This window comes from Nuphar pumila, chromosome 11, assembly GCF_984573655.1.
Source record: "Nuphar pumila chromosome 11, dmNupPumi1.hap1.1, whole genome shotgun sequence".
NCBI lineage: Eukaryota > Viridiplantae > Streptophyta > Magnoliopsida > Nymphaeales > Nymphaeaceae > Nuphar > Nuphar pumila.
This window is the reverse complement of record NC_143259.1, coordinates 117694516-117708959: the sequence shown is the minus strand read 5'-3', so window position 1 is coordinate 117708959 and position 14444 is coordinate 117694516. Positions and strand designations below refer to the sequence as shown.

At 42.5% G+C, this 14444-nt stretch overlaps 1 protein-coding gene and 1 non-coding gene across 5 annotated transcripts; both read left to right on the top strand.

The window, feature by feature from the left end:
- The first annotated feature begins 7533 nt into the window (after positions 1-7533).
- Positions 7534-7614, top strand: TRNAL-AAG (transfer RNA leucine (anticodon AAG)). The gene has a single exon. It is a non-coding gene; the product is annotated as a tRNA-Leu (tRNA).
- Positions 7615-7714: 100 nt separating this feature from the next.
- LOC149823085 (ricin B-like lectin R40G3) lies at positions 7715-12777 on the top strand. 4 transcript variants are annotated; one of them, XM_089981410.1, is made up of 6 exons: positions 7715-8229; positions 8338-8380; positions 9641-9826; positions 11240-11640; positions 11982-12104; positions 12434-12777. In XM_089981410.1, the coding sequence occupies exons 4-6, from the start codon at positions 11599-11601 to the stop codon at positions 12665-12667; spliced, it is 399 nt and encodes a 132-aa protein (XP_089837536.1). In that variant the 5' UTR covers positions 7715-8229; positions 8338-8380; positions 9641-9826; positions 11240-11598; the 3' UTR covers positions 12668-12777. The 4 variants fall into 4 exon arrangements, with proteins under 4 accessions (XP_089837536.1, XP_089837535.1, XP_089837534.1 ...); XM_089981409.1 differs by having other exon boundaries at positions 11146-11640; XM_089981408.1 differs by having other exon boundaries at positions 10189-11640.
- The last annotated feature ends 1667 nt before the right edge of the window (positions 12778-14444 follow it).

Here is a 14444-nt window from a genome sequence, read left to right as displayed (position 1 = left end):
CTGTAAAACGCTACTCTCTGATATGATTTCTACTGTAAATCGTTACTCTTTGATCTGATCTCTGTTGTAAATCATTGTTCTTTGTCTACTCAGTTTGACGCTGTCATCATTATCTCTTCTATAAATCGTTATTTTATGTATACTTAATTCGACGCTTGCATCTTGGTATCATGATGAATAATAGATAAAATATTAATTTTTCTGGTAGTTTAACTATTTCTCACGAGCAAACGACGATAAAGGGTGCTCTGATGGCAATAAACGATGACAAAGGGTGCTTCGGCGGCAGCAGATGACGATAAAGTGTATGTCGTCAAAGGGAGCCCATGTTGTAGCAGATGGTGTGTTGTTAAAGGGTGATCCAGAACGTTTAGGGTGAAATATTGTGAGGAACTTCTATTACAGCAGAGGACTTTACTGCTTAGGGCAAAAACAAAACGTTTAAACTTTAAAGAGTTAAGATTTTCCTCCCTTTTCTAGATGAATGATATTTTTATCCTTTTCTAGAATCATCATTTCATGGCAGAAATAACGAGAAAGGGTACTTAAGTCTTTGCAACCGCACCAGACTCTGATACTAATCGATGCCAACACACACGGGGATACAAGCCTCACATGCTTACATATGTGGCGCTCATTCGGACCCCCAAGATGCACCTACGTGTCCAAATGAATTATATACGACACTGATCAAAATTATACAAGACTTTTACAAGGTATATATGTATCCTATGTGTTGAACCTACGACAAGCTGACCACTCTTGCTAAAATTTGATTAATTGACTTCCCTATATGTGTCACAGGCCAATTTCCTTCAATGGGCCAGTGTGGCGCGACGGTCCTTCCCCACCGCCGCAAGCCTACTTGTTAGCTCGCTCGTCGATCGCGGAAGCTTGTAATCAGAGTGCAAGAGAGCAAGAGAGAACAGGAGGAGAGAAATTGCAATCACAAGAAGCAATCACAACGAGGGTAAACAAAAGAAAGCTCAACGCATTTACTTCATTCACAATTTTGCCCGCAGGCTATTACAGTTCAAGTATACAGGCTACCCCTTTGGGGTATTGATTCACCTAAACCAGACAGCTTACATCAGACTCAACAAAAGCAAAACAGACTTTAAGCGCAACTGTACAATGTAAGTCACAAGAGAACATGCTCCCTCCTTCAAATCATGTGTTGTCCCCGGCACCATTTGTTTCGTGGTAAGCTCTGACTTTAGCCGGGTAGCGGTTGTTCATTCAGAAAGCAGGCTCCCACGTTGGTTCCACTGTTTCCTCCCACTGCACCAAGTATTTTTTGCCTCTCCCAAGTAGTTGACTTTGTGGAGAAGGATCTGACTGAGGTGCTTTTCGGCTTGTTGTGTTGTCGGGACCCTTTGCATAATGGAAGCGCGCTATGGCACACTACATTCCGGGTCTCCATCATCCGGATGAAACTGCTTGAAGTTGCACACGTGAAACACCGGGTGCACCTTGAAGTCTGGGGGCAACTCCAGCTTGTATGTCAGCTTTCCCACCTTCTTTGTGATAGTGAAGGGTCCTTTATACTTTCTGAGCAGTCTGCGGTGTCGCCTGCGGAAGATTCATGTACGACCAGGATATAGCTTCACCAACACTTGGTCCCCAACTTGGAAACATGCAGGCCGACGATGCTTGTCCACCCACTTCTTTATTCTCTTTGTCGCCTTGTGTAAGAATGTCTTCGCCAACTCATTCTGCTCGTGTCAGTCGCGAACAAACCGATAGGCGAAGGATGGCCTTCCCTTTTCTTGTGCGGCAAGAGTGTGCGGGTCAGTGGCTGCTGCCCCGTGGCTATCTCAAATAGGTTATGGCCTGAAGACTCGCTCTTTTGCAGATTGTAACAAAACTGTGCCACATCGAGGAGCTTCACCCATTTTTTCTGATTGGCACTAACAAAGTGCTTAAGATACTGCTCAAGTATCCCGCTGATGTGTTCTGTCTGTCCATCTGTTTGCGGATGGAAGCTTGTTGAAAATAGCAAATCAGAGCCAAGTAGATGAAATACTTCACGCCAGAACTTGCCCGTGAAGCGAGCATCGCGATCACTCACAATGCTCTTTGGTATGCCCTAGTGCTTCACCACATGCTTTACGAACAACTCTGCAGTCTTCTCTGCAGGGCACTCCTTAGAAGCTGGGATGAAGGTGACATACTTTGAGAAATGACCCACCACAACCAAAATAGAACTAAGGCCCTCTATCTTCGGCAGACTAACAATAAAGTCCATAAAGATGCTATCCCAAGGATGTTTTGGAATTCGTAGAAGCTCAAGGAGACCGACAGCTTTCTGGTTTGTCCTCTTATCTTGTTGGCAGATGAGGTATGTCCGCACATACCTCTCAACGTCGTCTCTCATCTGCGACCAATAGTAGCCGCGCTCAAGGAGTGCTAAGGTATGCTCCTAACCAGGATGGTCGGCCCATAGTGTATCATGGCACTCCTTAAGTAGTTCTCGGCAAAGGCTTTCCCACCGCGGCATAAAGACACGTCCCTCTTTTGTTACGAGGAGGTCATCTTGTAGTCAAAATCGTCAAGTCTTTCCTGCCTACGCCAGAAAAACAAAGTATTGTGCAATCGGATCCTGCTGCATACATTCGCGGATGCGGCTCAACAATGCGCTCTCCAAGTGCACTTCTAAAAGCTCTGCACGCGCAGCTGCCTGTTCAGCCCTACGACTCAAGGCATTTACCATAACATTGATCTTTCAAACCTTGTACTCCAAGGCAAAGTCGAACTCATCCAAAAACATCTGCCATTGAGTTTGTTAAGCGTTAACTTCTTCTGCGTCTGAAAATAGCTCGTGGCCACATTGTCCGTCTTGACGACGAACTCAGCACCCAAAAGGTAGTGCCGCCAGGTCCTGAGGCAATACACAATGGTGGTCATCTCACGTTTATGCACTGTGTAACGCCTCTCTGCATCTTTCAGCTTGCGACTCTCATATGCAATCGGATGACCATCTTGCATAATAACTTCGCCAATGGCAAAGTCTGAGGCATCCGTGTGGACTTCAAAGGGTCTCGAATGATTAGGCAGTCGCAGCACTGACTCTCTCACTAAGGCTTTCTTCAAGCTATCAAAGGCATCTTGGCACACTTTTGTTCAGAGCCATACCCGATTCTTCTTTAACAAATCTGTGAAGGGAGCAACAATGAGGGAATAGCCTTCGATGAAACACCGATAATAGTTTGCCAAACCGAGAAATGACTGCAATTCTGACACTTTGCTCGGCGGAACCCATTCCTGAATGACCTTTATCTTCTGCCCATCCATACGCAGCACGCTACACCCCACAACGTGGCCAAGAAAGCTGATCTCCTCATGCCCAAAGAGACACTTCTCTCGTTTGACACATAGGTCATTCTTCTTCAGCACCTGAAACACTGTTCGCAAGTGCCCGACATGTTCTTCCATGTTGTTGTTGTAGATCACGATATCATCCAGGTAGACTACCATAAACTTGTCTAAGTAAGGGTAGAAGATCTGGTTCATTAAAGTCGTGAACGTGGCTGGAGCATTTGTCAACCCGAATGACATTACTAGAAATTCGTAAGCACCATAGCGGGTGACGCAAGTTGTCTTTGGCTTATCACTTTCAGCAATTCTCACCTGCCAGTAACACGATCGTAGATCTAGCTTGGAAAAGATACAGGCACTGCCTAGTTGATCGAACAAGTCTGCTATCAGTGGCAATGCGTACTTGTTCTTCACCGTGACCTTGTTCAAAGCACGGTAATCCACACATAATCGTTTGAAGCCATCATGTTTCATCTGGAAAAGGACTGGGGCACCAAATGGGGCTTTTGATGGACGAACAATGCCTGCGTCCAATATCTCATCTAGCTGTTTGCGCAGCTTCTTCAGTTCAGCTGGCCTCATACAGTATGGAATTATTGCGGGAGGCTTTGCTCCCGGGGTCAACTCAATCTTGTGGTCGACCTCACGTCTTGGCGAAAGACGTTTTGGCAATTCTGGAGGCATCACCCCCTGAAACTCCTCCAATAGTGGGGCTAAAGTCGGTGACACTACTGCTTCTACCTTCCCTTCGTCTGCGCGCACTGTCACTAAGAATGTCTGCTCCCCCATGCTTGACACACTTCTTCAGCTGCATTGCCAATAACACTAAAGACTTGCCTTTCTGCATAAGGCACTACAATGTGTGAGACAGGTTTGACCCCATGATCGTCAATGTGTTAAACTTTGGCAGCATCATAACATTTTAGCTTCGCAGAAACTCCATACCCAAAATCACCTTGAAATCGTCCAGGGGCACCACGAAGAAGTTGGCTTTGCTGACCCAACTCTCCACTTGAATATCCACATCTCTTGCTTCACCAAGGATGGGCTTGGCCTGAGAGTTTATTGTCTTGATGGTCCTCTGCTTTGACCCATGCTTCAAGCTCAACTGTTCTGCCTCTTCCCGTGAGACAAAGTTGTGTGTGACCCCGGAGTCTATCATTGCTGAAGTAGACTTTTCATTCATAATGGCTTCCAAGTACATAAGTTCCTTACTGACCTGCATGTTCTTAGTCACGCAACTTCTAGTTGCATTAATTGATCGCATGACCCTTATCCTTGGCTGCATCCATTCAGTGTCACTGCATTCAATAACGTTGCATTTTTTTTGTGCAGTATTGGCTTGCCCGTCGTCCTTTACAAGGTGCTTTGGGCACTGCTTGACGATATGTCTATCGTCACAGAACCAACATGTCACAACCGCACTCTTGTTGATGTTGTTGTGTTTTGTGAAGTTCTATTTCTTTTCGGATTGATGGCGTGTCGACGCCTCACCTTTATCATTGCGCTGCTTATCCTTCTTGCCTCCGTGGTTAGGTTTCTTCTCAACTTTGGTTGATGGGGTGAAAGGTTTACGCTGAGTGTCAACTAAGCGCCCGACCGCCATATATGCATCTTTCAAAATACGGGGGTTGCTCCTTTCCACTTCAGACTGTGCCCATGGCTGAAGTCCCATAATGAACCAGTTGAGCATATCGTCTTCTGGCATGTTAGGTATCTCCAGCATAAGCTTCTGGAACGTTCTGACATAGTCTTGCAACGAACCAGAGTATTTGAGCTCACAAACAATCCGGTATGCCTGTCTCTGCGCATTTCTTGGCATGAAGTAGTTACACAACTCCATTTTGAAGTCATCAAAGGTGTTTATCACACATTGACCCATCTCCATGTCATTGCGCTTCCGCCTCCACCAAGCAATAGCATTTCCATCAAGTAAGGCCGCTGCAGCTTTAATCCTCAAAACTTCAAGGGTCACATTCTGGATATCCAAGTACTTTTCTACTTGGAACAAAAAATTCTCAATGGCCTTGCTGTCACGAGAACAATTGAATTTTGTGGGTCTTGACACATCAATCTTTGATGGCCTCTCACCATTTTCGCCATTTAGGGTCACCGTCCGCTGCAACATACAATTTTTCAACTGAAGCTCCCCTACTTCAGTCTGCAAGTCGGTCACTGTAGTCGTCAACGAAGTGACCTGCCCTATTAATAAGGTTACCTGCTCTTGCAGACTCGCCACCACATCATTCAGTCCATTGAATGATTCACATGCGCGTGAAATCGCTTCCTCATGCGAAGTCACCTCTTCCACGAGTTTGTTAACAGTTGCAACAAACTCTTCTTGGCCCCGAGGTGAACTCATCTCCTCAGCTTCAACAACTGCCTTGCCTTTGGTGTTGCGCAAGTTTTGATAAGGCGCCACGATGTCTTGCTCACAAATCGCAGCATGTCGACGTGTCTGTCGACACCGACTCCGGAGTCCATTCCCCAACACGAGAACGGGCTTTGGTACCACTTGTCACGGGCCTATTTCCTTCAATGAGCTAGCGCGACACGACAGTCCTTCCTCACCGCCGCAAGCCTACTTGTTAGCTTGCTTGCCGATCGCGGAAGCTTGTAATCAGAATGCAAGAGAGCAAGAGAGAATAGGGAGAGATAAATTGCAATCACAAGAAGCAATCACAACGAGGGTGAACAAAAGAAAGTTCAACGCATTTACTTCATTCACAATTTTGCCCGCAGGCTATTACAGTTCAAGTATACGGGCTGCCCCTTCGGGGTATTGATTCACCTGAACCAGACAACTTACATCAGACTCAATAAAAGCAAAACAGACTCTAAGCGCAAGTGTACAATGTAAGTCGCAAGGGAACAATATGTATCCTTTTTTATTTACATTCCAACTGACCACTCTAGTCAGATCCAGTCTCAGAATTGGTGTCTAATTTGAGTTCGCGTATAAAACCATATCTAACTAGTTTATCTAGACAGATCCAAAACTCTTTTGTTGAACCCAAGTAAACAGGTTCAGGTCAGTCAAGATTCAATTCAGGTATCTGACCAAATCCTAATCCATTTAGTCAGATTCGGTAGCCAAAGTTGGATCCTATTAATACTTGGATCTGGACTTGGAATAGAGTTTTGCACCAGAATTTAGAGTTTAAGTCTGAATAAAATCTGGATCTGACTAGGATCCAAATCCAAATCAGATCCGAATTTGAATTTGACTGATGCCCATCCAACTACAGATCTGATTAGTTCAGACTGGCTAATGCCTAGATCCAACACCCATTTACATCCCCTAGTTGGATCTAGGTAGAGATCTTGGACGTGTGTGTGTGTGACAAATTTCTCCAAACAACCAAATTGATCCCAAACGAGGACCTAAAACTTTTTTCTACTTGATTAAAGTTGAGTTGCAAGTAGGATCGAGTCACCTGGTTCAGTTAAACAATGTTCCGAGGAAAATGAGCCAGTAAGATTGCCAAAATCCAACCATAGCTATGATGAAGATAATAACCTTCTTGCCAAGGTGGTTTGGTTCAAATTTTCTCATTAAGTTGCTCATTTGTTGATTCCAAAAGGATACTAATATTCATTAACAAATTTTCACACCTGAATTAACCCATTTATACCAATTCTTCCCATTAGTAAGGTGAGCTGCAAAGAAGCTTACGGGAGGATCTCATGTAAGTGACTGAATGGCCATCTATGTCCCCTGTACAATAGAATAAGGGCAGGCAAAATCGATCCTTCCACTTTGCCTTCTCTCCCATCCAAAAGGATCCTACCCTTGACATATGATGAAAGAGGATCTATGTTGATCCAAGCCATCCAATTGATGCATGTGGATGGCTAGGTCCACATCCATACGAGGGTGAGGGCTAACCATAGTTATTGGCTGAAACGACTATGATTGAATGTAGGATGGATCTCACTTTATGCCAGATGGTGCTGTCTCTCTCTCTCCATAGACAATGGCTAGAAAAAGTAAGGGCTCATATGAGAGCAGTTACTGTCATATTGTACATGACGTTATATCCAATCCCCACCGTACATCACTTGAAAACCTTGGGGCATGTGGGAGTGAGGCATGATGTGCGGCAGTGATTGATATACACACAATAACTGCTCCAGCCCATATTGGGGTTGGATGACATATATGGATACAGTGGAAATATGATAAATAATATTATATGAGTTCAAGTATCAAGTGTTGAGATGGCCGAGTTGGTCTAAGGCGCCAGATTAAGGTTCTGGTCCGAAAGGGCGTGGGTTCAAATCCCACTCTCAACACTCAATTTTTTGCCCCTTTCTTGCTTCCTTTACATTTTTTTTTTTGCTTTTCAAATTTTTTTAATCCACCTATTGTCTTTTGTCCGATGTCTGTCTCCTCTCTCCCTCACCTTACCCTAAACCCAAGCTCCGACTCCGACCCCTCTCCTCCTGCCTTCCCCAGGCCGACTACCCCAAACCCTCCGACGCCGATCTGAAACCCCGCGATTGGAAGTCCAGGCTGAGCCCTAAGCTGAGCCGGTGGTCTCGAGCCCGGGCGATTCGTTCCGGCCGACCGATCGGAATCAGGCGAAAACCCTCCGCTGCGTGACTGCGTCTGCGACCACACCGGAGGCGCTGGCTTCGCTCCTCCTCCTGAGCGACGATGAGGAGGAAGAGGGGGTGTACTCGACGGCAGTGGCGGAGCCAGGGGTGGGCGGTCGCCCACCCCTGATTTTTTTATCGGACCCGGGTCGGATATGGACCCAACCTGGATCCGAGAACCCATTAGGGTTAAAATAGTAGGATCACAGGAAAACCCCTCTCGTCCGCCGCCGGCTCCCTCTCGTCCTCTCTATTTCCTTCCCAGCTTCCTCCTCTGCGATCCCCCGCGGCTCTCTCCACGCAAGTCTCCCTGTAACCCTATAACCCTAATCGTTGTCGTTATCCGATCGGTTTATGTGTGTGTTTTTTTGTTCTCTTATTTGATCAATCTCTCATTTTCGTCGCTTCTGATTTCTTCAGGAGAAATTCGAGGTTCTCAGCAAGAACGACTGCAATTTGGTTGGTGAGTTTATGATTTTTCGTTGGTTTCTTCTTATAAAGATTTGGGATCTCATGCGTATGGTTAATCAATATATGAAGATGTTCTAGATTTTGGGTTCAAATGGTTCTTCTTCTTCTTCCTCTTCTTTTTATCTTCTTGAGTGTTGAGCTTAGGGTTGTAGTAGAATCTGGCCCTTTTCAATGCGGTATGCTGAATGCTCTAATCAGGGGAAGCAAAAGCACGGAATCTTAACACCTCAAGTCTCACACGCAGTTGTGGGTTCTCCACGGAGGCCTTATTGAGAAAACTATTGCTATCGATGTCGGCAGTGAGTTGACTGGTTGGAATTGTATCGGGAAGTGTTTGTGTATATTCGAGAACCAATGTTTTTGTGCAATTGCTTTGGGTTGTGATTCGATTTGTGCATGTATTAGAAGATCAATGTGTTATTTGTTTTATGCCTTATCATATGGCCTGCTACGGCTTTCTTTGATATGGTTTAGTTTTGACGTATCGTGGTGATTTTGGTTGTGATGGCTTCCTGGTTCTCAATTGTAAATGATTAACTTCAACCAAAATATCAAAAAAAATCTGCATGAAGATAATGATGCTGGAGCCTTTGCTGATGATTTCTTGGTCTACATTAACACGCCTTTTTCTAGTACAGTAGTAGTTCAAGTGGAGGAATTGCATCCTTACTTGCATTTCATGTCCTACTTAAATTGATGTGAAGCCTTCTCTATGGGGGCATTTGGTTGCACCCACTTATCCAGAAAAGTGGGATAAGCTGGAATATGGCATTGCTGCATAGTGAAACATTCCAACTTGCCCCAATTACTAGGTAAGTGGGTGGATCCGAATCCTATGGGAGGTAGGAAATTGTTATGAAGTTATTAGTTCTGCATCTTGATTTATCTCAAATTTTTGAATTGCTCTTGCAATTGGAAATAGCGAAAGGTATTTACTTCTGAGATTTGATGTAACATTTGATTTCTTATGGATCTTTTGGCATGCCCAGAATGTGTTTTGTCCTATGCTAAGGAGCGCAAATGTTTACCAAAACAGGGTTACACATGTTGCTTCGTAAGTACCCAGATGTAATGCTGATAAGCCTTGGTGTCGGTGACACAACCCACCCTATTCCTGGAATCATAGCATAAGTTATGGCAGAGATATTAATTGTTCTAAATATTGTGTCTCATAAATTTAGATCATTATGTACTCTGTTATAATGTACAATTTCTACTGTTCTTGCATTTTTCCTGGGTGGGGTGGGAGCAGGAGCAGGAGCAGGAGCAGGAGCAGTGGATTATTGAATCTGTCTGATTTTTCACGAGATCAGTAATATCAGTCTCCTATCGATGAGACTGTTGTGAGGTGGATGTATCCAACTTAAGGAACAATATCTCCTCAATGCTAAGATGTTCACCAACACTAAGTATCTTACCCATGTATATGCTTATCAAGGTGCACTTCCACCCTTGTTCTTGTTAACCATTTTCTATATAGAGTTTGGAAAGCCTTTTTCTTTCCCTTCCTCGTGTTGATTTAGGTTAGCTCATGGAGTAGAAATTAATAGCAGTTTAGGATCACATCAGAGAAAATTGTGAACTGAATCAATAGAATATTTAATGATTTGTCATTACTTTATGCTTTTCTTATGTGATTTTTCATAAGAAATTGTCCAATATGCTTTATGCTTCTCTTATGTGATTTTCTTGAAAAGTGCAGAACTTGGATAATTTTTTTTATCTTTTTAATGATTTGTCATTACTTGCTAGAACTTGCAAACTGAAAATCGGGTTTGGACTTACTTGGCATTACTTCAGATGAGGTAAACTGATTATTTCATGTAAGAGGAAGATCCAGAGATCACTACATCAAAACAGTGCCTTCAAGGTCTGAGAGATAATGGATGGGACTCTCTCATAAACAAAGTGTCCATATTTTGTAAGAAATTTGATATTCTAATTCCTGATCTAGGGGACTCATATACACCTCAAGGGCGACCAAGATGTAAGGTTGAAAAGATCACCACATTGCATCATTATCGTATTGATGTATTTTGTGCTATTATTGATTTGCAACTTCAAGAGTTGAATGATCGTTTCATTGAAGCAAATACAAAGCTCCTCTTTTCAATGGCATGCTTGAGTCCAAAGAATTCTTTTTCTGCTTTTAATAAAGATAAGTTGTTTCGTTTTGTTGAGCTTTACCCTAAGGACTTTTCTAGAGTAAGCATAATTAGACTTGAAAATCAATTGGATATATATATATATATATATATATATATATATATATATATATATATATATTGCAGAAATGTGAAACAATGATCAATTTTCAAGTATAAAATCTTTAGCATAGCTAGCGGAGATAATGGTAGCAACTCAAAAGCACATTGTATTTTCTCATGTGTATCTATTGATTAAGTTGGCATTAACTTTGTCAGTTGCAACAACAAGTGTTGAAAGAGCATTTTCAGCTATAAACAATATCAAAAGTCGTCTACGTAATAGAATGGGAGATGAATGGATCAATGATGCTTTGGTTATTTACATAGAGAATAAGACATTTGATACCATCAGTGATGATGCAATTATGAATTGTTTTCAAAATATGAAAAATAGAAGATGCTCGTTGTAAAATTTTCATGAATTTAGTTGTTTGCATTTCTTAAGTGAACAATCTTTATTTTAGTTTAAAAGTACAATTTAAGGTTTTATCTTATTATGTTCATAAATTTAGTTGTTTATGTTTGTAACAATTGTTATTTTAATTCAAAGGCTTATTAAGTTTTATCTCTCCACAAATGACTGTTCCTCCAACGAAAAATTTCTGACTCCACCACTGGTCCGAATAAATGGATCGTCCTTCAAGACCATAGCATTGTCCCTAAGACCCGAAGTCTGCCCACCCAACAAAAAACTTCTGGCTCCGCCACTGCATGAAAGTCTCTTCCTCAAGCCAGAGCTGCCACAACCTTCACAAGACCTCTACTACTGCTAAACCCCCACAAAGCAGGCCAGTTAATCCATGGCAGACCGTGTCCCTCAATTCAGGTCTAATCCTTGCTCTCACAAACATGAGGTTCAGAACTATGATGGCTGTCAAGACGAGCCCCAACTGATGCCACCCCATGCTCCAAAGGCTGACAGGCTCCAGTGCTTCCTCAGGGCCGCACTGTGAAGCTGACATGCAAGAGCAACACTGACTATGCATTGGGTGTCAGGGACAACATGGTGGTCATGGTGTACTATGACCCCAATGATCTCACTCAGGTACTTTTATCAGTACCATCCCACTAATCTACACTCTTTGGTGCAAGTATGTGCAGTTTGGCAATAAGGCAATAAACCTAGCATACTTGGACTGCCTTCTTAAGCTCTTGTTGATGCCCCCCAGTATGGCACTTATTTTATGCATGCATCCTCCCAGAGTCTGCATTGCATGATACCATACGTAGGGTTGGTCCTGCTTGGTGCCAAATTCACACCAATTGAATATATATATATATATATATATATATGAGCTTATGGCTACCGATTATTTGTGATTACATGCATCATATTTAGTTTAATTCTCAACCTTATGCTGACAAATGAGTGCGCTGATCGTGCAGCAATGGATCAAAGATGAGTCATGGTGCACAAGTGTGAGGGACTCGGTTGGCCACCCAGCCTTCTGCCTCGTTAACAAGGCTACAGGGAAAGCACTTCGTCATGGACCAGGGGCATACCAACCGGTAATTAACATGACTAAATTGGATTCATTTGGTAGGGAAGGAATTACTCAGGTTCATGATTTCCTGAATGATGTTGATCATGTTTTCTTCAATTTCCCACTACTTTTATTGATTGTGTTCATTATGTGAAAAGAAGAAACAAGAAGGACGAGAATGCCCAGTCCATTTTGTCTTAGAAGTATTACATGCATGTAGCATGTAGCCCGTGTCTGTGTGTGTAATTTACAGATAACAAGAGATTGTTTAACTATGCATGTGCGTGATGCACCCATAGGCACATATTCATATATATACAAACTTTTCTAATAGTAAATTTCATTACTGTGTAGGTCCTATTGACAAATTACGAGCCTGGGTCCTACGCTGAATCAGTGATGTGGTCGCAAAGTGAGGAGATGGGATGGGGATTCAAGACCGTAAGGATGGCTCACAATATCCAGCTCAACCTTGACGTCTTCCAGGGTGACGTCATTCAGGGTGGAATCAAGGATGGGAACGCTTGCGTACTGTGGACCTGGAACAGGCAGGACAACCAGCTCTGGAAGATCAACCCCGTTTACTGAACCAAAATGCGGCAGCTACATACTGCTTTTAATGTCCGTGGTGCTTGTACGAGGCTATGTGCCTCATACTATAATATATCCTTCAGTGATAATAAATAAGAAATAAATGCTTATCCTAAGAGATTTTTTTTTGAAAGGCAAGCTGGGGTTAGGCGGACCCCTACCAGAACAACAGCCGCCCCATGTGGCAGAGGGATTGGATCCTGGGCCATCAGCTTGACACAGGACCCCACTTACCACATGGGATACAACCTCGATGGTTATCCTAAGAGAAAATTCCCCTCGCTAAACCTACTACAAGGAATACAGATGGTTAATTGGCTGTTCACAATCCATCTAAGAGTAGTAATAGAATAAAAAGAAAAAACAGTTCGCCCATAAATTAACAAGTTCTACTTCAAACTCTCAATCTAGGGTGCTATTGGGTCACCTTCATAACCTCTAAAAATTCAAGGTGATTTTCTGCCTTCATGATCTTGAAACAATGTGGAGCTCTGTTTCTTAAGCAGAAGGTCTTCTGTCCAAACCAACAAAGCTTGGATAGGCCATATATGGATATAGCACAAAACGTCACTGCTTTCTGGACATAGATTTGACCTACACAACTTACCAAATGAAGGTTCACTTGGAAAGCATATCATCTCTTGAAACAATCAATTAGAAGACAGAAAAAACATTAACTTGAAGAATTATAAAACTCCCATCTGTGAATAAAGTTCAATTGGTAGACCACTCGGCCATCCTGACCGAATGGTCTACAAATTAGCATTAACTTTGTCAGTTGCAACAACAAGTGTTGAAAGAGCATTTTCAGCTATAAACAATATCAAAAGTCGTCTACGTAATAGAATGGGAGATGAATGGATCAATGATGCTTTGGTTATTTACATAGAGAATGAGACATTTGATACCATCAATGATGATGCAATTATGAATTGTTTTCAAAATATGAAAAATAGAAGATGCTCATTGTAAAATTTTCATGAATTTAGTTGTTTGCATTTCTTAAGTGAACAATCTTTATTTTAGTTTAAAAGTACAATTTAAGGTTTTATCTTATTATGTTCATAAATTTAGTTGTTTATGTTTGTAACAATTGTTATTTTAATTCAAAGGCTTATTAAGTTTTATCTCCCAAATTTCTGACTCCACCACTGGTCCGAATAAATGGATCGTCCTTCAAGACCATAGCATTGTCCCTAAGACCCGAAGTCTGCCCACCCAACAAAAAACTTCTGGCTCCGCCACTATCAGGTAGTAAAATATATTTTCACATTTTACATGTATTGTTCTGTGATTATATTTCTCTCAGCTCTAAAACAATATATATATATATAAACAAGCCAGCTCGAACTCGGTTAGTTTAACTCGAGCCCGTAATGAGCTCAAACTCGGCTTGGCTCACTAGAAGAATGAGCCAAACTTGAACACTTTAATTTGGGGTCGTTCTACTCGTTTATTAGCAGCCCTAGTCAGAGTTTAGATAGTGTTGCTACTAATGGTTTGGGCTGGTAAATAAATTTCGCAGCTTGTGAATTGAGTTCACGAAGCCTAAACATTTTTGTCTCTTTCTTCCCTAAGCTCATGAAGGCTACTTCTCTGTTTGGGATCATAGAAACGCTATTTTTCATGTGTTACCAAAATATGGTTTTGCCAAAATGTGGAGTTAATAAGGATGGAATGGTGGAAAACATCCTCTCGATTTCGGCACTGTCAACTCCGCCCCAGGTGCAAGTGTTTTGGCAACACCACTGGTCTCAAACAGCAGAGAGTATGA